The 23,246-nt window shown below is 40.7% G+C and overlaps 1 protein-coding gene across 2 annotated transcripts in view; it reads left to right on the forward strand.

Annotated features, from left to right (window-relative positions):
- Nucleotides 1–465: 465 nt before the first annotated feature.
- The window catches only part of LOC132157649 (uncharacterized), a 491,841-nt gene continuing 469,060 nt past the window's right edge, over nucleotides 466–23,246 (forward strand). The window contains exons 1-2 of one of the 2 annotated variants that reach the window (XM_059566978.1): nucleotides 466–1,323; nucleotides 4,520–4,649. In XM_059566978.1, the coding sequence (XP_059422961.1) occupies nucleotides 670–1,320 (651 nt within the window). In that variant the 5' untranslated portion in view covers nucleotides 466–669 and the 3' untranslated portion in view covers nucleotides 1,321–1,323; nucleotides 4,520–4,649. Of the gene's footprint in view, nucleotides 1,324–4,519; nucleotides 4,650–23,246 lie in introns of those variants that run through there. The other variant, XM_059566979.1, reaches the window with a different exon arrangement.

Here is a 23,246-nt window from a genome sequence, read left to right on the forward strand (position 1 = left end):
AAAAATGTAAAAGATTGAATGACCAATAAGTTTCTATTAAATTTGGATAAGACAGAGATATTACTTATTGCACCAAAAAACAGTACACAGAATCTAGTAGACTACAGTTTGCAACTAGACGGTTTGTTGTTGGCGGCTGTACTGCGTTTGAGCTACGTCACTATATTCTTTTCATTGACTATTTTTAACTCAAAAAACAATTGTATACATCATCGTTTCCGTTTATATAACGTGTGAATATATCCTCTATTGTATTCTACAACAAAAACAATCAGAGCGCCTCGCTATCACTAGTTTTATTTTGATCTCCCGGGTCCGCTATTAGCTTTTAGCCCGTTAGCATCAGCGGCGTGGTTGCAGCTAACTGCGCTAACATTGCTAATACTCTATTCACACACATTACCACTGCTGTACTCACTGTTACTTGCTTTAATGGCGGATGAATGTCTCCACTCTGTGCAGCTCGAGCTCGAGGCCGTGGGAAAGCAGATTCGCGACCTGGAGGTGAGGCAGGCCCAGCTGAGAGAGCGGAGAACCGCGCTGGAATCATCCCGGGCTCACGCTCACAAGTCCGGGGTAAGTATACAGCGATCTGTTAACAGTCCCACCACGTCTACTCCGTGTGTTTCTCTGCACAGGCCCGGTGCACCCAGGACGCGATCTTCCCAGATGTCCTTCACTGCGACGCCGGGACACCACGGACCCTGGGTGCATCCACAGCGGAGGACGCGAGCCGGGTCCCGGGCGACGACTTCTCCCCCTCCTGCCTTCGACATCTCCATCCGGAACCGCTTCGCTCCCCTCCGCGAGACAGGACGCGACGCTGTGATCATCGGAGACTCCATCGTCCGACACGTAAGTGCTACGTTAGCCGAAGGTAAAGTGCACACTCATTGTTTGCCTGGTGCTCGTGTTCTCGATGTTTCTGCGCAGATACCCGCGATCCTGAAGGTCGACGAGAGCCCCAGAGCGGTCGTGCTTCACGCCGGGGTTAACGACACCACGCTGCGGCAGACGGAGACGCTGAAGAGGGACTTCAGCAGCCTGATCGAGACGGTTCGCAGCACGACGCCCGCGGCGACGATCGTCGTGTCAGGACCACTGCCCACGTATCGACGAGGACACGAAAGGTTCAGTAGACTTTTTGCTTTAAATGAATGGTTGTTGTCATGGTGTAAAGAACAGAAACTGCTATTTGTTAATAACTGGAATCTTTTCTGGGAGCGTCCTAGGCTGTTTCGCGCTGATGGATTACACCCCAGCAGAATCGGAGCGGAGCTGCTCTCTGACAACATCTCCAGGACACTTCGCTCCATGTGACTAGTAAGACAATTCTCTAATAACTATTATGATGAGTTTTGTTCCACCCGCTTAAATGATAAAAGTACTTGTGCTGTAAAAACTATTAAGACTGTGTCTGTTCCCCGGATAGTGAGGTCAAAATATAATGTAGGATCTAGAAAAAATCTTATCGTAATTAAACCAGAAAAATGTAAAGTAAATGAACAAAAACAATTTTTAAAGTTTGGGCTCATAAATATTAGATCACTCACACCCAAAGCAGTTATTGTAAATGAAATGATCACAGAAAATAGTTTTGATGTACTCTGCTTGACTGAAACCTGGCTAAAACCAAATGATTATTTTGGTCTAAATGAGTCTACTCCACCAAACTACTGTTATAAGCATGAGCCCCGTCAGACTGGTCGTGGAGGAGGTGTTGCAACAATATATAGTGATATTCTCAATGTTACCCAGAAAACAGGATACAGGTTTAACTCTTTTGAAATACTTCTGCTAAATGTTACACTGTCAGACATGCAAAAGAAATCTAATGTATCTCTTTCTCTGGCTACTGTGTATAGACCACCAGGGCCGTATACAGAATTCCTAAAAGAATTTGCAGATTTCCTCTCAGACCTTCTAGTTACAGTTGATAAGGCGCTAATCATGGGAGATTTTAATATTCACGTTGATAATGCAAATGATACATTAGGACTTGCGTTTACTGACCTAATAAACTCCTTTGGAGTCAAGCAAAATGTCACCGGGCCCACTCATCGTTTTAATCATACACTAGATCTAATTATATCGCATGGAATCGATCTTACTGCTATAGATATTGTACCCCAATGTGATGATATTACAGACCATTTCCTTGTATCGTGCATGCTGCGTATAACTGATATTAACTATATGTCTCAGCGTTACCGTCTGGGCAGAACTATTGTTCCAGCCACCAAAGACAGATTCGCAAATAACCTGCCTGATCTATCTCAACTGCTATTTGTACCCAAAAATACACATGAATTAGACGAAATTACTGACAACATGGGCACTATTTTCTCTAATACATTAGAAGCTGTTGCCCCCATCAAATTGAAAAAGGTTAGAGAAAAACGTACTGTGCCATGGTATAACAGTAATACTCACTCTCTCAAGAAAGTAACTCGTAGTCTTGAACGCAAATGGAGAAAAACTAACTTGGAAGTTTTTAAAATTGCATGGAAAAACAGTATGTCCAGCTATAGACAGGCTCTAAAAACTGCTAGGGCAGAGCATATCCACAAACTCATTGAAAATAACCAAAACAATCCAAGGTTTTTATTTAGCACAGTGGCTAAATTAACAAATTACCAGACGCCACCTGATTCAAATATTCCACCAACGTTAAATAGTAATGACTTTATGAATTTCTTGACTGATAAAATAGATAACATTAGAAATACAATAGCGAATGTAGATTCTACAGCGTCTAACACTTCAGTTTCATCCATCGCACCCAAAGATAAACTGCAGTGCTTTACAAATATAGGACAGGAAGAGCTAAATAAACTTATCACTGTATCTAAACCAACAACATGTTTATTAGATCCTGTACCCACTAAATTACTAAAAGAGCTGTTACCTGTAGCCGAAGAACCGCTTCTCAATATCATTAACTCGTCGTTATCTTTAGGTCACGTCCCAAAACCATTCAAGCTGGCGGTTATCAAGCCTCTTATTAAGAAACCAAAACTAGATCCTAGTGTACTGGCAAATTATAGGCCTATTTATAATCTTCCATTTATGTCTAAAATTTTAGAAAAAGTTGTGTCTGCTCAATTGAGCACCTTCCTGCATAAAAATGATCTGTATGAAGAATTTCAGTCAGGTTTTAGGCCCCACCATAGCACAGAAACTGCACTTGTTAAAATTACAAATGACCTGCTTCTTGCGTCAGATCAAGGCTGCATCTCATTTCTAGTCTTACTTGATCTTAGTGCTGCGTTCGACACCATAGATCATGACATACTCATAGATCGATTACAAAACTATACAGGTATTCAAGGGCAGGCTCTAAGATGGTTTAGATCCTACCTGTCCGATCGCTACCATTTTGTTTACTTAAATGGAGAGTCATCTCATTTATCATCAGTAAAATATGGAGTGCCACAAGGATCCGTCCTAGGTCCCCTTCTATTTTCAATATACATGTTGCCCCTTGGTAATATTATTAGAAAATACGGAATAAGCTTCCACTGTTATGCTGATGATACTCAGCTATATATTTCAACGAGACCAGATGAAACTTCCCAATTATCTAAGCTAACAGAGTGTGTTAAAAATGTAAAAGATTGGATGACAAATAATTTTCTCCAATTAAATTTGGATAAGACAGAGATATTAATTATTGGACCAAAAAACACCACACAGAATCTTGTAGATTACAATCTGCAACTAGACGGATGTACTGTTACTTCCTCTACAGTCAGAAATCTGGGTGTTATATTAGACAGCAATTTGTCTTTTGAAAATCATATTTCCAATGTTACAAAAACTGCATTCTTCCATCTTAGAAACATTGCCAAGCTACGAAACATGTTATCTGTTTCTGATGCAGAAAAGCTAGTTCATGCTTTCATGACCTCTAGACTGGACTATTGTAATGGACTTCTAGGTGGTTGTCCTGCTTCGTCAATAAACAAGCTACAGGTAGTCCAAAATGCAGCAGCTAGAGTCCTTACCAGGTCAAGAAAATATGATCATATTACCCCAATTTTACAGTCTCTGCACTGGCTACCTATTAAGTTCCGTATCTGTTACAAATTATCATTACTTACCTATAAGGCCCTAAATGGTTTAGCTCCTGCGTACCTAACTAGCCTTCTACCACGCTACAACCCATCACGCACCCTAAGGTCACAAAACGCTGGACTTTTGGTAGTTCCTAGGATAGCAAAGTCCACTAAAGGAGGTAGAGCTTTTTCACATTTGGCTCCCAAACTGTGGAATAGCCTTCCTGATAATGTTCGGGGTTCAGACACACTCTCTCTGTTTAAATCTAGATTAAAAACGCATCTCTTTCGCCAAGCATTCGAATAATGTATCTCTTAAATTGTGAGTGTAGTTGCATCTGCATTTTTATTCTTTAGCTTGGGTTAAACTAATTTTACTTTGTTGGATCAGCAGCTATGCTAATGATGTCTTTATCTTGTTTCTATGTTTTGCCACGGGATTTACATCCCGTGGTAACTAGGATTTACACAAGCTCCAGTCTGGATCCAGAACACCTGAGAAGAGATGATGCTGACCCTCAGAGGACCCCAGATGATCCTAACCTTGAATCAACAAACAGAACTAACAATTATTGCTACATGTGTGACTGCATCATATAATTACTATTAATTAATAATATTGATAGTTCATCATCTAGCTGACTACGTCTTGTATTATTATTATTATTTTTATTTTTCTCAAATCCTGTCAAACGTGCACAAACTACTAGCTACTACTAAATATTGTAGAAACATAATTTTCTGTAAAGTTGCTTTGTAACGATTTGTATTGTAAAAAGCGCTATACAAATAAACTTGAATTGAATTGAATTGAATGTACTGTTACTTGTTCCACAGTCAAAAATCTGGGTGTTATATTAGACAGCCACCTTTGAAAACCATATTTCCCATATTACAAAAACAGCATTCTTCCGTCTTAGAAACATTGCCAAGCTGTGAAACATGTTACTTGTTTCTGATGCAGAAAAGCTTGTTCATGAATTCATGACCTCTAGACTGGACTATTGTAATGCACTTATAGGTGGTTGTCCTGCATCTTCAATAAACAAGCTACAGGTAGTCCAAAATGCAGTGGCTAGAGTCTTTACGAGGTCAAGAAAATATGATCATATTAACCCCAAATCTACAGTCTCTGCACTGGCTACCTATTAAGTTCCGTATCAGTTACAAAAAATTATTACTTAACTATAAGGCCCTTAATGGTTTAGCTCGTGAATACCTAACTAGCCTTCTACCACACTACAATCCATCACGTTTCCCAAGGTCACACAACGCTGGGCTTTTGGTAATACCTAGGATAGCAAAGTCCACTAAAGGAGGTAGAGCTTTTTCGCATTTGGCTCCCAAACTATGGAATATCCTTCCTGATAATGTTTGGGGTTCAGACACACTCTCTCTGTTTAAATCTAGATTTAAAAACACATCTCTTTTGCCAAGCATTCGAATAATGCATCTCATAATTTGTGAATGCAGTTACATCTGATCAAAAGCACATTATTATTATTCTTTAGCTTGGGTTAAACTAATTAATTGTACTTGGTTGGAACAGCAGCTACGCTAATTATGTTTCTATTTGTTTCTGTTTTGCCATGGGATTTACATCCCGTGGAAACTAGGATTTACACAAGCTCCAGTCTGGATCCAGAACACCTGAGAAGAGATGATGCCAACCCCTCAGCCTACCTTAGATGATGCTAAACCTGAAACAAACATACAGAACTACGAAATATTGCTACAAGTGTGATTGGATCATATAATAATTGCTGTTAATATTGTTCATCGTCTTGTTGACTACGTTTTGTATTATTTTTTTGAAAATTTCTATATACTTGAATTTAATTACTTAAGAAACCCACCCTTTTCATTGCTAAAACACTTAAACGAGCTGTTTTCAACCAAGTCTCTGTCTTTCTCACACAGAACAACCTCTTCGACAAGAAACATGGCTTTCCATACCACTGCTATGCTAATGACACTCCCTCTCAATCAGTGTTGGGAACGTTACTTTAAAAAAGTAATTAGTTATAGTTACTCACTACTTGTTCCAAAAAGTAACTGAGTTAGTAACTGAATTACTCTATAATAAAAGTAACTCGTTACCAGGGAAAGTAACTATTTGCGTTACTGTAAAAAAAAAAAAAAAAAAAAAAGTTGGTATATGTCAAATAATTTTTTTTTTTGCCGTTTTCACAAGTCAGTTGAAATAAGTAGAACAGACAGGTGTTCGTACATAACTTTAGAGATTTATTGCATGTCAACAGACAGCAAGAGTTTTATCCTGCACTCTTTGTAAGAAAAGTGTTTTTGGCCACTAGCTTTGTAGATGCGTGTGTCACACATTACATGTACACATTACATGCACGTTCTTGCCTTTGCCCACAATGAATTTGAAGTAGTGCTTATATCTCCACCTTGAAAATGCCAACTTTTCATCGGATTGCTCCTGACTCGCCATTTCTCCTGCTGCTGCGAATCTCTGTGTAGCTGTTACGTGTGTTTGACTGTGTGTGTTTGGCTCCGCTGGCGCGTGTGTGTAAAAACACTGGCTCTGATTGGCTATCATGAAACACATGACTCTGCCTTAGCCAATCATAATCACTTATCTCGTTATTAACCCACCTGCTCACTCGCTGTGTGAGCCAGGGGTGCGTTCGGATTGCATATTAAATCAATGCATAGTAACGCACCGCATTTAACGTTCAGTAACGTTAACGGCGTTGTAATGACGGGAAAAATAATTAGTTAGATTACCCCGTTACTGAAAAAATAATGTCGTTACCTAATGCCGTTCTTTTAAACGCCGTTATTCCAAACACTGCTCTCAATCCATCCTGATGATCCGATAATAGCTGCTTGCATCTCAGCTTGTCTAACAGACATTTCTTGCTGGATTAAGGACCATCACCTTCAACTCAACCTTGCAGAGACAGAACTGCTTGTGGTTCTATTAAACCCATTGTTCCATCACAATTTCACCATCCAGTTAGGCACATCAACCATAACTCTTTAAAAAACAGCCAGAATCCTTGGAGATATGATTGATGATCAGTTGACTTTCTCAGATCACACTGCTAAAATTGCCTGATCCTGCAGTTCCTTTTCAGGAACTCGAGCTGCGTCAAGCGCTTTGGGGAACGTCCCTGACGAGACAGACTCTGAATATCATGTGCAATCTGTCCAACGGAAGGGCGTGATGTCACGGGCGGGGTGACGTAGCGACCAGGAAGCTATAAAAGCACGTGCCGTGCAGATGGCTTCAGCTTCGCGTCTGTCAGCAAGCACTCTGTGTGTGCATGTCAAAAGTCTTTCCCGTTGGTCCTATTTATTGTTGTCTGTTCCTTAGCCATTAAAAGATCGCTAAAACAGCTCAATATGCCAAAAGTAAAAGCAAAGACCAAACATATTAAGGGCGATTCCAAGCCACGTTATAGATTGTGTGTTCCTCCTTGCCCTCGCTACATTACGAGTGGGGATACACACAGTTTGTGCGTGGCTTGCCTGGGATCGAAGAATGCCTAGTCGGCTCTCGAGGGGGCCGACTGCCCGCATTGTGAACGATTGCCAATGCGGACGCTTCGATCCCGGAGGGCTCTCTTCGAGGAGGGTGCCTTCACCAGCGTTCCCAGCGGTGCAGGTCCCGCTTCTGCCGAGGCAGAATGGCTGCTGCACTCGTGGGGTTCACAGGTGGATCTGTCAGAGGGAATGGAGACGGGCCAGACCTTATCTCCTTCCTCATCTGCCAGATCCGGTGCCCAAACCCTGGGTTCGGAAGCACGCTCGTCGGTTTCTTCCCCCCAGGGTGAGGCATCAACTCTTCACCTCTCTTCCTCCGAGGAGGTCCATGTGGAGACGGTTTCTGGAGATTCGCCACCCTTGTCGCCCCAGTATGAGGAGCTTTTGGAGGTGGATACACGTGCAGTAGATAAATTAAAAATCTAATGTCCTGCTGAAAAACATTCTGAGCCGCAGAGAAGCAAACTAGATGAACGCTTTCTGCGGCTGAGGCAACCACCTCCACGTTGGAGCCTACCTTATTTTCCAGATCTCCACGATGAGATATCGAGATCGTGGAATCACCCATATTCGACCAGCCTCTTTGGCCCTGATTCACTATATTATGGCAACGTGATGGGGCTGGGAGAGCGGGGTTATAGAGCGATCCCACAGGTTGAACAGACACTCGCGGGCTGTCTGTCACCCGGATTGGCATCGTCTCCAAAGGCTCCGACATTGCCCACCAAGCCTCTTAGAGTTACATCATCGCTGGTGGGCAAAGGTTATGTGGCAGCAGGTCAGGTTGGGGCTTGCCTTCATACTATGGCAGTCCTTCAAGCTTATCAAGCTGACCTGCTGGGAGATATCGATGAGGGAGAGGGGATTAAGTCTGAAGATGTCGAAGAACTTAGAAAGACTGCTGATCTCTCCCTCCACGTCACTAAAGAGACCGCTCGCGCAATTGGGCGGTCTATGGCAGCCTTAGTGACCGCGGAGAGGCATTTGTGGCTGACCCTGTCAGAAATAAAAGAACAAGACAGGGTCTGCCTCCTGGACGCCCCGCTTCAGCCTTCTGGCCTGTTTGGCGACACAGTCAATACTGTCGTCGACAGGTACCAGGAGGCACGTAAACAGGCGGCGGCGTTCCAGGATTTCCTCCCTCGTCGCTCTCGTGGTGCATCTGGGCGGGAGATGACCACGCCACATACCGGCTCCTCGTACCGGGAAGTGCAGAGACAGAGTGTCGCCGCTCGTGCTCCCCCACGACGGGACCGAGGGCCTCAGCGACGCTCTGAGTCGGGGGCTTCCAGGGCTAAGCCCGATTTAAGATCTGTTATCAAAGCCCGGAAGTCCTCGACGAAAAGATCCTGACGCCAGGATCCAGAGGGTAGCCCCTCCTAGGGTAGAGCGCGGTCCACCTCATTATACGGTGCCCACCTCACCTCAGTGCCCTCAGGAGGTTGGTCTGCCAACCCTGCCAGAGTTTCAGGGTGCATCGGCCTCCAGCAAGCGCTGCTCCCAGTTATTTCTGCCCGTGAGCGTAGAGGAGCTGGGATGCTCGCCGCCCATCGGGGGCCTCTTATACCAGAGGTCAGTCTCGAGAGACTGATTCCCTTAGTAGATTATTTAGCAGCGTGGAAACTACTGCCAAATGTATCTCATTGGGTCCTGCGTACAATAGGAAAAGGCTACTGCATTCAGTTCGGTAATCCACCACCGAAATTCAACGGGGTTACACTGACAGTGGTCGGCCCCCGGCAGGCTCTGGTTATGGAACAAGAAGTGAATACCCTATTAAGGAAGGAGGCCATCGAGGTGGTCCCTCCTCTAGACAGGGAATCCGGATTTTACAGCCGGTATTTCACAGTTCCAAAGAAGGATGGGGGGTTGCGTCCGATCTTAGACTTACGTCACCTGAACTGCTCAGTTATGCCACTGAAGTTCAAAATGCTCACTGTCAAGCAGGTTGTAGCTCAAATCAGATCCGAGGACTGGTTTGTCACAATAGATCTCAAAGACGCATAATTCCACATATCCATCCTTCTACAACACAGGAAGTTTCTGAGGTTCGCTTTCGGGGGCAAAGCTTATCAATATCGAGTACTTCCCTTTGGCCTCGCACTCTCACCCCGCACGTTCACGAAATGTGTAGATGCGGCTCTGGTATCCCTCCGTATGCAGGGCATCCGCATTCTAAATTATATCGACGATTGGTTGATTCTAGCTCAATCAGATCAGATGGCGGTTCGACATCAAGATGTCGTTCTCGCACATATGGGGGGGCTGGGTTTGAGACTAAACGCCAAGAAGAGTGTACTTTCTCCAGTTCAGAGAACCACCTATCTAGGCGTAGTGTGAAATTCGACCACGATGCAGGCACGTCTGTCTCCTGCTCGGATCGAGTCGATCCTCACATCAGTCGAGAGAGTCAAAGAAGGCCAGTCACTCACTGTCAAACAATTCCAGAGATTGTTAGGTCTGATGGCAGCTGCATCCAACGTGATACCTTTTGGCCTGCTGTACATGAGACCCCTACAGTGGTGGCTCAAGTCCAAGGGCTTTTCCCCGAGGGGAAATCCACTTCGAGTTATTAAGGTCACGCGGCGATGCCTTCGTGCCTTAAACATGTGGAAGAAACCTTGGTTCTTGAATCAGGGCCCGGTGCTGGGAGCTCCTTGTCGCCGTGTAACGCTAGCGACAGACGCGTCCCTCACCGGTTGGGGTGCGGTCATGAGTGGCCACCCTGCCCACGGTCTGTGGAGTGGTCGCCATCTGACATGGCACATCAATTGCCTAGAGATGTTAGCAGTCTATCGAGCATTGAAACATTTCCTCCCAGACCTGAGAGGTCACCATGTGTTGGTGCGCACCGACAACACATCAGTGGTCTCTTATATCAATCACCAGGGGGGTCTGCGTTCACGCCCCTTGTACAAGCTGGCACACCAGATCCTTCTGTGGTCCCAGGGCAAACTCCTCTCGCTCAGAGTAGTGTATAATCCTGGGAGATTGAATGTGGGAGCAGACATACTGTCAAGGCAGGGGCCGAAGCCCGGGGAATGGAAACTTCACCCCGAGCTGGTGAAGCAGATATGGAGAGTGTTTGGCACAGCCCAGGTGGACCTCTTTACGACTCAGGAGACATCGCAATGTCCCCTCTGGTTCTCTCTAGTTCATCCAGCTCCTCTGGGACTGGATGCTATGGCACAGACCTGGCCGAGGCTTCGTCTGTACGCTTTTCCCCCTATCGAGATACCAATCAGGACAGACCTATTCTTACAGGCGCAGGGCACGATAATTCACCCTCGCCCGGAGCTGTGGAAACTGTGGGTGTGGCCCCTGAGGGGGCACAGCTCATAGAATCTGGTCTCTCAACTGAGGTTGTTGAGACCCTCCTCCAATCCAGAGCTCCCTCTACGAGGAAACCGTACGCCCTGAAGTGGAAACTCTTCACTTCAGAGACCGCCATCTTGACCCTGCTAACTGCCCAGTTGGTACAGTTCTGGAGTTTCTACAAGCTAGGCTCTCTGCGGGGTTAACCCACTCCACCGTAACCGTGTACGTGGCGGCCATAGCTGCTTACCATGTCCCTTTCAATGATCAGTCAGTGGGTAGACACCCCCTAGTTACACATTTCCTCCGCGGTGCGCTGAAGCTGAGACCTCCAGTACGATCCCGTGTTCCCCCCTGGGATTTGGTTGTGGTTTTAGAGGCTCTTTGCAAAGCTCCATTCGAGCCAATACAAGATTTCTCAGATAGACATCTGACACTTAAAACTGCCCTGTTACTGGCAATCACCTCACTAAAGAGAGTTGGAGATCTTCAGGCCCTTTCGGTGGCCCCTACTTATCTAGACTTTGCCCCTGGTATGGCCAAAAGCATTCTTATACCCTTGAGCGGGTTATGTTCCGAAGGTTCCCTCTGTTACACCACAACCTATCGTACTGCAGGCCTTCTGTCCTCCTCCCTTTCGGGAGCCAGACCAGGAAAAGCAAAATTGTATGTGTCCAGTGCGAGCAGCTTGACGCAGCTCGAGTTCCTGAAAAGGAACATCTCAAGGTTACGTATGTAACCCTGGTTCCTTGAAGGAACAAGACGCTGCGTCGCAGAGCCATACTCCCGGCACCCCTGCCGGCGCTTGCTTCCCTACTCGAAGCTGAAGCCAGCTGCACGGCACGTGCTTTTATAACTTCCTGGTCGCTACGTCACCCCACCCGTGACGTCACGCCCTTCCGTTGGACAGATTGCACACGATATTCAGAGTCGGTCTCGACAGGGACGTTCCCCAAAGCGCTTGAGGCAGCGTCTCGTTCCTTCAAGGAACCAGGGTACAACCATTTGTATTGAGACGATTTGCTTTATTTAACATCAAGAAGATCAGGCCCTTTTTTTTCCCGGAAAGTGCTTCACAGTTCCTTGTTCAACCTCTTGTTCTTACCAGGTTGGATTATTGCAATGCTCTATTGGCAGGTCTTTCAGCCAGTTCTATAACACCTTTACAATTAATCCAGAAAGTGGCAGCAAGAAATTTTTTTTACAAGGCTAAAAGAATGCATGTCACACCTCTGTTTATCAATTTGTACTGGCTACAAATAGCTGCTCGCATGAAATTCAAGGCATTAATGTGTGCCTACAAAACCACCACTGGCTCTGCACCCCCCTACCTAAATTCATTACTTCAGACTTATGTGGCCTCTAGAAGCTTGCGTTCTGTAAGTGAACATCGCTTTGTTGTGTCCTTCCAAAGAGGCACAACATCACTTTCACAGACTTTTAAATTAAATGTTCCCTCCTGGTGGAATGACCTTCCCAACTCCGAGCAGCTGAGTCCTTAGCCATCTTCAAGAATTGGCTAAAAACACATTTCTTCCATCTTTATTTGGCCCTTTAACCCTGGCACTCTCTATTCTAATTATATTCTTTAAAAAAAATCATCTTTTAGACTGTTTTCTTTAAAACAAAAAATAAATAAATAAACTAACATGACCTTCTCTAATCTTGTTGTATTTTATTTATTTTCTTATTTATTATACAATTAACAAAAGCACCCCTAACATTAGCTTCCTCTATTCTTTTACTATTCTATCTTATTTTATTTTATATTTTAGTTAAATTAAATTAGTTATATTTTAGTTAAATTATTTTTATTATATTATTTAAAAAGCCTTGCTACATTTACAGCATTAAGCTAACTGAGACTTGTTTTAGCACTTTTAGCACTTGTTTAGCAATATCATTGCCCTTTTGTTGATTTTGATTGCTTCCATTCTGCTCATTTGTAAGTCGCTTTGGATGAAAGTGTCTGCTAAAGGACTAAATGTAAATGTAAGTATGTCAACGTATGCCACACAAGCGTATAGTGTAACATCATGCAAATGGGTTTTGACTGTTGAGAGATTTCAGCTGATGCGCACGCCTGTGTGTTTTTACATGTGCATCAGCCCTCCAGATTTGCTGGGATTGTGGTTTTGCATTTCCTCAGCGGGATGCTGAGAGCACACATGCATGCGTTCCCCTGCAGTCAGGGCTTGCGTAGAGACGTTCGGGCCGGGCTCGGGGATCCGTGCTGTGTGTGCACTGATCCAGAAGATGTCGAGATCACATCATGCAGAGAGCCCTGCTCCCCAGCCCTGCTTATAGCTCCCAGCCTCAAGCTAAACATTTGGCAGATACGTGCGGTTTATGGTTGTCAGATTGTGTCCCACATGCACAGATATGTAAATCAGACTGACAAATAACTCAAGCCCTGGTTAGAGAGGAGAGGGCATTTGCACTCAGAGTCTAGGCTAATGTAGGGAATGAAGTGAGAATTTATTCAAGTCAAAAAAGGCATCGCTGCTTGACAGGATGGTGCCAAAACCATTCCTCTTTTTGTCTCTGAAGAAAATGCGATGCCACAGGGCAATGATGACTTTAATAAAACATTCAGGCCGCACAGAAATCCAGCTGCATAAACTGCTAAACTTGAGATGACAAATTATACAATTATATACGAGAACCTTTACTTGGAGTGTGTTATTATTTCTCCAGAGACAATGCAGCTGTAGTGGAGCTCTGTTAGTGTGATGGCAGTTAAAGAGACTGTAAATATATTTGGAACTAATTCCCTTGTCCTTATAAATGTATTTTATTAATGCTTCAGTTTTAATTATTAATTTTCAAGCTTTAGCAAGGTTAATCAAGATGAATCAAGGATGATCATAATACAACATTACGGTAACATTATTTTATACACATAAATCCATCAGACTCTAAAGAAGAGGATAATTTAACAAATAATATTTGCCCTCATATTTTTATATACAACAATGATGCATCAACTCATTATTATGTGGGATTTGCTCATTTGAGATCAGATACATTTCCCCATCTACAGTGCATCCGTTTTGTCAAAGGCAAATTTTTTCTGACTGTTGTGACAATTCAATACATGGAGCTGAAAATTAGCTTGGATCCATCCAGAAGATTCAGTTTATTAATTAAATGTTCTGTAAATATTTATAATACATTTTTTGACACATATTTTTTTTGTATCAGACAGTATTGACCCATAATAAGTATAAGGAAAATACATTTTGTGTGAAAATGGAAGCACGGGAGATGCACTCAAATTCACGTGAACACCTCAGATTCAGCCAAAACATTGTCATCCCTGCTGAAAAAAAAAAACACTTTTACTGGTAATAATGTGACTTGTATTGGTTTCAATGGAAACCGTAATGGACCCTGTGGGTTTCTACTGGTAACTGGTGACTTATATTGGTGGCTTGTTAAAACAACTAAATCCCAATGGAATAGGTCTCAAAACACACTACAGAAAACCATTTGTATTGTTTTTAATGGTTAAAAGTTGATGGTTTGTTATGTTTGTAATGTTGTTTGTCGTGGAAACCATTAGAATTTCTATGATGGTTTCTATTGTTTTTTTATTATTATTATTTTCAGCAGGGATGATACATACATACTCCGCTAACAAGCTAACAGAATGTTTTGCTAACATTTATACTAAGCTGAACATTCAAAGCATGCAGTTTTTAAAGTGTTTTCTAAATGTTTCTTCTTGGTTATTTAAAGAAATGTTCCATTTTCAAACATTACAGCTTTCAAAAGTTTTCCATTTTCAGGCCCACAAAATGCTGTTGCTATGTGAACCAGGAGTGTCCAAACTTATTCTAAGAGTTCCACTGAGTTAAGCTCCAAACCAAATTAAATTCCAGCTAATCAATGTCTTAAGAATACTAGAGTGGAGATCAAAAATATAGAGCAACCTATAATTTCCTACATTTTAAGGTCACTGCCTAGGCCTGTTTGAAGTTACCCTAACATGAGTACAAGGCTAGTTTTTTAAGTGTATTTCATAAATTACTTTTATTGTGAAGCACAGTATAAATATATATATATATATATATATATATATATATATATATATATATAATCATTGAACTGTCAGCATTCCTCCAATGAAGGCCAAAGGGATGATACTTTCAGCCATTGCAAGGTAAGTTGCTCATTTTCAAAAAAAAATAATATTGCAGCTTTACAATGACACAAATTCACTCCAATTCAAATCCACAAAAAGTCTGGTTCCCCATGTAAGACAAATTGGGAGGACAGGAAAATGCAGAGTCTCTCAATCGGGAACTGGTTCATCACTGCAGCTGGAACTGCTTTCCAGTTCAGTGCTGAACAGCATACGGATCTGCCTCGGCACATTTAAGGGAAGTTGGACTGAAAGTGCACTTTTCATTCACCAAACTTCTCATCAGCTAAAAAGAATCAAAAGGCTAGGCTCACCTTTGCTGAGGAGCATGTTGTGTGGAGAGAGGATAACTGGTCCAGAGCAAGTTTAATTTATTGAAAGTCTCTGGAAAATCCTTGATGACAAAGTTATGGCTAAACCCACTAAAGTTACCAAACTATGGAAGAGCCTCGAGTGGACCAAGATCACTCCAGCGCAGTGTGAGAAATAGTTATACCCTGCGCGTGTAGGTGTGCAGAATGCATTGAAAGGAAGGTCCTCTACACTTCCTACTAATTTCTGACAGCTGAAACCATCCAACATTTTAGTTGTAATTTTTTTTCGTGCTACAGTGGTTACTGTGCTATAATTTTGATCACTGTGATTTCCACAAAATAAAGGGTGTAGACGAAATGCCTTGGTTATTTTGTCAAACATGATAGTATAACAGTGGTGTACCCACAGCTAATATTCCTTCAAACTTTAAGCAATGAAGATTAACAATATTTCAGAAAATGTCAGATATTTATAGATTGTTCTCTTTTGATCTCCACTGTAGAAACTTTCAGGCAGATGTGCTGAGGCAAATTGGAACTAAACTCCAGGAAAAGGTTTGGACACCCCAATGTAAATGAACAGCCAAAAAGCATAAAAAGTTGTCAATATTTGTGAAAACTGCTCTTGTCTAAGCTAAGGTTGGTGTGTATTTTGTTTTCCTGGGTTGCCTGCATCACAATGACACTAATGTTTTGAGAACATTATTAAATAACATTCATTGAACATTTTATGAATGTTACTTGAATAATTTCTTGAAATATTTGTTTATAATTTTGAGTGAACCTTGAAAGAAAATTAACAAAAATTTAGAGAATGTTGGTTATGGGTTAATCTTTATTATTATTATTATTATTAGTAGTAGTAGTTGTATTTTATATATTTTGTAATACCCATACTCCAGAGCATGAATTATGTTGGCTCATTTTCCATTGATTTCCTCTTTTCAGCTATTTGATATGAACTTAATCCAATTTTTGGAGCGAGATATTAAGCCTCATACTGTGAAAATTGTCAGATTTGCATTTGTCACTGCCATGGTTAAGGTTGGGGTTAAAGGTCGGATTGTTGTGGGATGCCAAATAAACACTGAAAGAACAAGGGTTACAAGACATGACCCAAACTTTCTCACTTGCACCCACACAACAAAAATTACATCTTAGATACTCATATTAAATTTTTTTGGTGCCAGAAGGCATAAAATATTAGCTTTGTCCAAAAATTTGACAAATGTCCAAAATCATTAACTTGCAATAGTGTGCAGTTTTGTTGTCATGTGCATGTGTGTTTGTGTTTGTGTTTGTGTGTGTGTGTGTTTTAAATTTGTTATGAAAAAGAAGAACAAAGTAAAATGAATAAAAAAAAAACATATGTTAGCTGACCTATAAGATAGAAAAAAAAGAAAGAAAAGAAAACCAAGTATAAACAGTCATATGATTATGTAAATACAGCTATAAGATATGAGTCACTTAGTATGATGGGTGCTGAGTGCTCGTACCATTTTGTACAGTGGAAAAGGGTCTGTTTTTAAGCCTTGATTTTTTAACTCTCGTTGCTGTCTGTTATTCTGCATGCAACCCAAAAAAGGCAAGACATTGCATTGGTTTCACAGCATATTGGATCCTCTGTAAATGCAAAACAACCTAAACAAGTCAATACAAAAGTCTCATTCATGCAGAATATAACCACAGACATTTATCAAAGTCACTGTAACATTCAAAGGCTGAATGCATTGTTACCTATCAAATTTGCATGATAAAACTTTGACACAATCATGTTATGATTTAGCCTATTATGTGGCCTAAGCAGTTATGCTCCAAAGAACAATTAAATCCTTCCTAAGAAATTTGGAAAATGCACTGCTAAAACAATGTAGAATAACAGAACATCATGTCTTGAACACTGGTAGAAGTTCAAGCCTGAGGCCCATAGATTTCAGACATTTTATCTTGCACACCGAAGACAGTAAAGTGAAGACCTTTATGAAAATTACACGAAAGCTTCTATTCTCATTAGCACATAACCGTAACACCACACTTAATATCTAGAATGGCAACATTAAAACCCAAAAGATTTTAGGGTAGCTTTTGTAAACAAGATGTATTATTGGCATAAGTTCCCATCAAAACTAGTGATAGGAAGTTCAGATAATTTTACCGACTCTGACTTTTGAGTCTCATTCAGCAAAATGAACAAATCTTTTTTTGAGTCATTTCGTTCATTATAGCAAAATGTAATTAAAATGTTACGTATTACTTCCCCAACACATCTAGTACTTACGCAAACGTTGATCACATTACAAACAATACAAAACTAAAATGCTATAAGAAACAGAAAAGATTCATTCATTCTTTACCTGGGTCTTCAGTCTGTGATTAGCTCACCTCCCCTCCTATCTGACAAGTCTTCGGGTCGAGTCATTCCTTAATCACGTGACAGACCCATACGCTAAACCAATGCAGTCTGAGCCGGAAAGAGAATTGATTAGTTCATCTCATGAGTCTTAAGGAACGAGTCAAAAACCCGATAGACCCGAACTATGAACTAATCAATTCTCTTTCCGGCTCAAGACTGCATTGACTGACACAGGTGAATTACTAAACAGAACCTATAGAATATTGTGCATGCGCGACTGAACGAATCACCCCCAGACACGACTCCTTCTTCCCGAGTCACATTAAAGATTCGTTCAAAATGAACGAATTGTTCAAGAATGACACATCACTAATCAAAACTGCTGAAAATAATTGTCTTCTATCTCAGTGTTGTAATCTCATGATGACTCTTCTGGAACCAAGAGACTATACTTTTCTATAGTGAGGGAAGAAGTTTCCCTCTCATGAAACATTGCAAAAGACATGAAAATAACATAAGAAACATTCCTATATATTCTGGTATATACTGTATGGTATATATTTCATGGCAATGAGGTTTCCCTCCAAGCACTTCTGGTGCATTTGATTGCCACGACTCGATAATGATGATTGTTTTTTTTGTTTTTTTTTTGTACAATATTATGCTATGGATCCCTTTTAAAAATACTATCAGTTTTACTATAGGTCTTTCTTTAAAGCGGTCATCGGATACAAAATGCACTTCAACATGCTGTTTGAACATAAATGTATGTTGACAGTGTGTACAGTATACACAACCACCCAATAATGACAAACATCCACCCAGTGTGGTTTTTTTTTAATCGACTAAAATCATGACCCCTTTCTCAAATCAAGCCTTCGCAGCTTCTTGTCTGTGTGACGTCACACAGACCCAGGCCCTCACACGATAGTTGATTGAGAGGAGCGTTTCAGCACAGACTTGACTGGTGTCTTACCTTAGACCCATCCTGAGTGAGCTGTCATCAGTGTGCCACTGTTTCAACAACGGAGCAGATGTAGACAAGAATGACTCCTAAGAAATTAAAGTGTTTTGTTGTTGGATCTACTGTAATAATGAACATAGCAGTCATCATTTATTCCCAATAACCTGAGCCACTGAAGACGCAGTGGATTAGCTTTGTTTTTGAAGAGAATCTGCCTCCGATATACATAAATGTTTCTATGGTCACGTGAATCATTTGTGATCCGGCTTCACCTCCAGAAGAAGCGAGAATAAGTATTATTTTTTTTATGACGTCTGATGACCCCTTTAAAGGTTAATACATGATTAAAAGTCAGTTTCCCTGTGCAGTTTTTAATTCCTGTGCCCAACTGTTGCAATCTATGTCTTAGGTTAAGTTTAGTTAACATTAACATCACCTGGGTATATCAAGATCAGTATCTTAAGAGTGCAAAAGATGATTCATGGACAGGGCCAGTAGGTCCAGAGGCCTGCAGTGGCCTGAAACCTGGAAACAAGCCAATGCAGATTTATACAATTTATAGACGACCAGTGTGTACCTGTGAAATAAACATAGAAATGAGAACTTTTACTGGCCCTTATAACCAACTTGTTCTCATAAATATTTTTATTTAGTTTATGGAAAGCGTGGTTCTAAACCTACATGTACATTTAATTATTTGCAGTCCTGATACTGACATCATCTAAAACACATTAATTAGACATTTACGACTTTCAGATGTTTAGGAATACTTATTTCTGTGAATACTGTATTTCTGAAATGACTGTAAACTCTATTGTATGTGTTTGATGCACAACAACCAAAGAGGTTTGTTCTCACACATACACAAGAAAGTATGTATTTACCATATCTGAGAGCTCTCTGTAAAGGATGTGTATGTGTGTTACAATTGTTACATGAATTGTTACATGAAAACAATTTCAAAAGCGTTTAAAATAATAACAATGTTTTTATATAAATATATTTAAGAAATATTTAACATCGCTTCAGCTGTAAATACATCATAATGTTATAATTTCAAAAACTGTCAGTATGTCTATATTGTGTTTCAGAGTTTATCCAAAGGTGCAAATTCCTTTACTTTACAAGCTGCTGTAACAATGCCCTCCCAACAACATATTGCAGGATACTCGTTGTCTCTTTTACAATGTTCTATAAACATTATTTATTATTTCTAACAATTGCATTTTTTGTAATATTTGCAAAGTCATTTCTTTTTATTTGGAGAATATAGGACCTCTATAAAGGACCACAATCTGTCCTTGGTAGGAACGCCATCCATTAAAATGTGCCACTTACTAACAAAGGAAATGTGTCCTCTGTGCTCCTGACCTGACCAAGGTTGAGTAGCACTGATCTATGCTAACTATTGTGAAAGCACAGCACTGAATCCAAATGAGCCAAATTGTAAAATGCTACTTCCAAATGTGTCTGATGAGAGATGCAACACTGCCAAGTTTCAAGATACCATTTAATTTGACCTTTTTACAACCCAGACTATGGAATAGTTGTAGGATTACATAGTTGGGACTCTGACGATAATTCAAAACTATGATTTAAAAATGTGTTTTAAGTCATGATTTAAACTGTGATTTAAAATTTTAGATTTTATGTATATGTATAGTAATATAAATTAATATTTATAGCTGTCTAAAAAATGTAATATAATAATATTTTGTATTATTTATTTGACTCTTAAACCATCTCTTTGATGGAAAACTGCATGGAGCTCTTAAAGCTTCTCTTTAGTTGATAAGCACTTCTCATTACAAGTTTGGCCTAATGGTTGGTTCATGTTGCATTCCCAAATGCGCATTAAAATGACACAGAGCAGATGCAGAGATGGAGCAGCATTTACCGCAAAACAAGTTTGCCCTCCAAACTGTCTGATATAATGCAATGCTGTCTTGTTCACCGACTTAACAATAAAACATGCACATTTTCCAAAGTCCTTGTTTCAAATGGGCAACAAGCAACATTAAGCAAAAGACATGTGACCGTGCAAACAAGCTCTGTGCGTCAACGCAGTTTCTACAACAAGAGGGATAAAAGACTACATTTCTTTTCTTAGAAGTGCATTCTTTCAGAATGCTTCCAACCTGTCTGCAAGCATCAGAATTTCCTGTTTTGGCATTTCATTGTGTCCTGCGCTGAGCCAATGTCTGGCGGCGACACATTGGGAAGGGTTGTCTCTGATGATAATAACAATGCTCAGGGGGGTGGCAGCCCTTGTAGCACACGTTATCTTCAGTCTACCATGCACAAGAGTGTTTTTTCTTTTTTCTAGTTTTTTTTTTTCACACGCCTAGTGAAGCAACGTTAGGCAAATGTCAAGACAGCCACCGTCAGCCTCACACATTTATTGTGTAGCATATTATTAAAGCTTCTGCACGATTGCTCGGGTTGTCTAATCCCCTGCAGGAGTGTGGGCTAGTGGAAGATTTCGAGGGGATGATGTGTGGACAGAACGGCTGATGGTGGCTGCCAGTGGACCTACTCACAGGGAATAAGATGGATTCAGTTGGCACAGATCAGTGGCAAAGGTTCAAAGGCGCCCCTCCCACCTTTTAGAGATGGAACTGTGCTAAGTAAGCATCTTATCACAATCCTTGAGCACGTTGTTGTGTGTGGCACATTTAGTTGACTTTCCAAGCATGCGTTGCATCAAGACGGCTCATAGAGTTCTCATTAAACTTTAACACGAGAGGAAACACAGGCAAAACACATACATTTTCTCAAGTTTCACTCCACAAGAGGTCAGATAAATAATAAATGTGGTTTTGGTGGCATGAGGGAGGAGCCGAAGCCGAAGAGCAGCAGAATTGAAAGAGAAGCATGTTGTGATTGCTGTGATTGCATACCATATCACTACCTGGTCAGCATTCCTGAGTGGAGTGTGATTACTTATTATTTGTAATCATTCATATTCATAGGAATTATCATGTAAAAAACACATATATGCATTTTTTATAGACTTTGAAGCAATATAAACATATTAACAGCACATTAACGACCACTCTGGTGAAAATCAAGTTTTTTAATTATGTTTACATGACTATCTGGTGTTATTAATATGGCCAATAAGATGACACAACATTATGGGAGGAGAGTATTTATATTAATCATGCAATATGACTTACCAAGGTTTGTGGTAGTCAATTTACTGGTATATTCACCATTATTCAATGCACAAAATGCATATCTTACACCAATTTTGCAACTGTTGTTAGTAAATTTAGTAGAATTGCACCTAAATATCATTAGCTCTGCTTGTTTGCAACCCTACGCTAATTTGCGCTGCTCTTGTTAGATTGTGGTCGTAATGAAAATGTTTTGGCTGCATCTGCATTCTTCCTCATTTCTTTTCTTTCTCATCAATTTTCTTGCAATTTGCAATGTTGCAGCACCTGTTTTGCAGCACCTTCTTAACGGTTTTTTAAAACCAACTTCCAAAAACTCTATCCTGGTCTGATTGGTCAGCTGGCCAAAGTCTGTTGGGAATGCACTAACCGGTGAGTAAAAACAACCGTGACTATGCTAACAATAGCATCAGTTTTGCTGTATCAGCTCAAGACCAAGTTTAATAATGTCAAGAAGAACAAGAAAAAAGTCAAACCACTTTCACAAGCATGACATGGAAGACATTTCATTATCACAGTAAAAAACTACATATCTGTCAACAACACTGAACTGCTTTAAGCAAGTAAAAAAAACAAAACAAAAAAACACCAGGTTGTGGTTGTACTACTGAGGAACAGTGTTAACAATACTTTTTTTAACCACTATTCCCTCACAATGAATTAAATAGTTAAATATAAGCCACTTTTCCACCTGTCTGCATTTCCATTGTAGTATGAAGTACCCAGAAGATTAGTCAAATAGTCTGGTGATGTAGGTCTGCGTGCGTTTCACAATAAGCAACATTTGGACATAGATCCTTGGTAGTTTGGACTTCATGAGTTCGACTCGGGAGAGTGAACTCCCTCGGATGAGATGGCGCAAGTCCGGTAATTCTCCAAACAGCAGCGTACTTAATATCATCAGTCAGCTCACCTTGGCTACTTAAATTTTCTACTTATATTTTTACTTGAATCACAGTATTTAGACTAAATATGATATCAAACACCGATGTCTCTTTTCATTTCATTTAAACATTAATAGCCTACTAATTTAGTTAAGGGACATACATACATTACAATAAAATATATATATATATATATATATATATATATATTTTATATCATATTGATAGATGAATAGAATAAAGACCAAATATTACCTGTTTGGGTTTTTTCCCAAAACGAATGACATCTTATTAATTACAATACATATGATTCATTCACTACAGAGACATGTCAGAAGGACTATCCAAGTTGAGGCTGCTCTCGTTGGGAAATATGAGCACTGAATGCCCGCTGGCCACCTGGAGCTCACGTCTCCGAAATCGGCAAAGAACATTTTTAAATAGGAGTCTTTATAAATAAACAGCAGATTTGAGTTTTAAACAATTACAATCTCACCTGAAATACTTTCAAAACTACAT

The sequence above is a fragment of the Carassius carassius genome, chromosome 15, assembly GCF_963082965.1.
Source record: "Carassius carassius chromosome 15, fCarCar2.1, whole genome shotgun sequence".
Classification (NCBI taxonomy): Eukaryota; Metazoa; Chordata; class Actinopteri; order Cypriniformes; family Cyprinidae; genus Carassius; species Carassius carassius.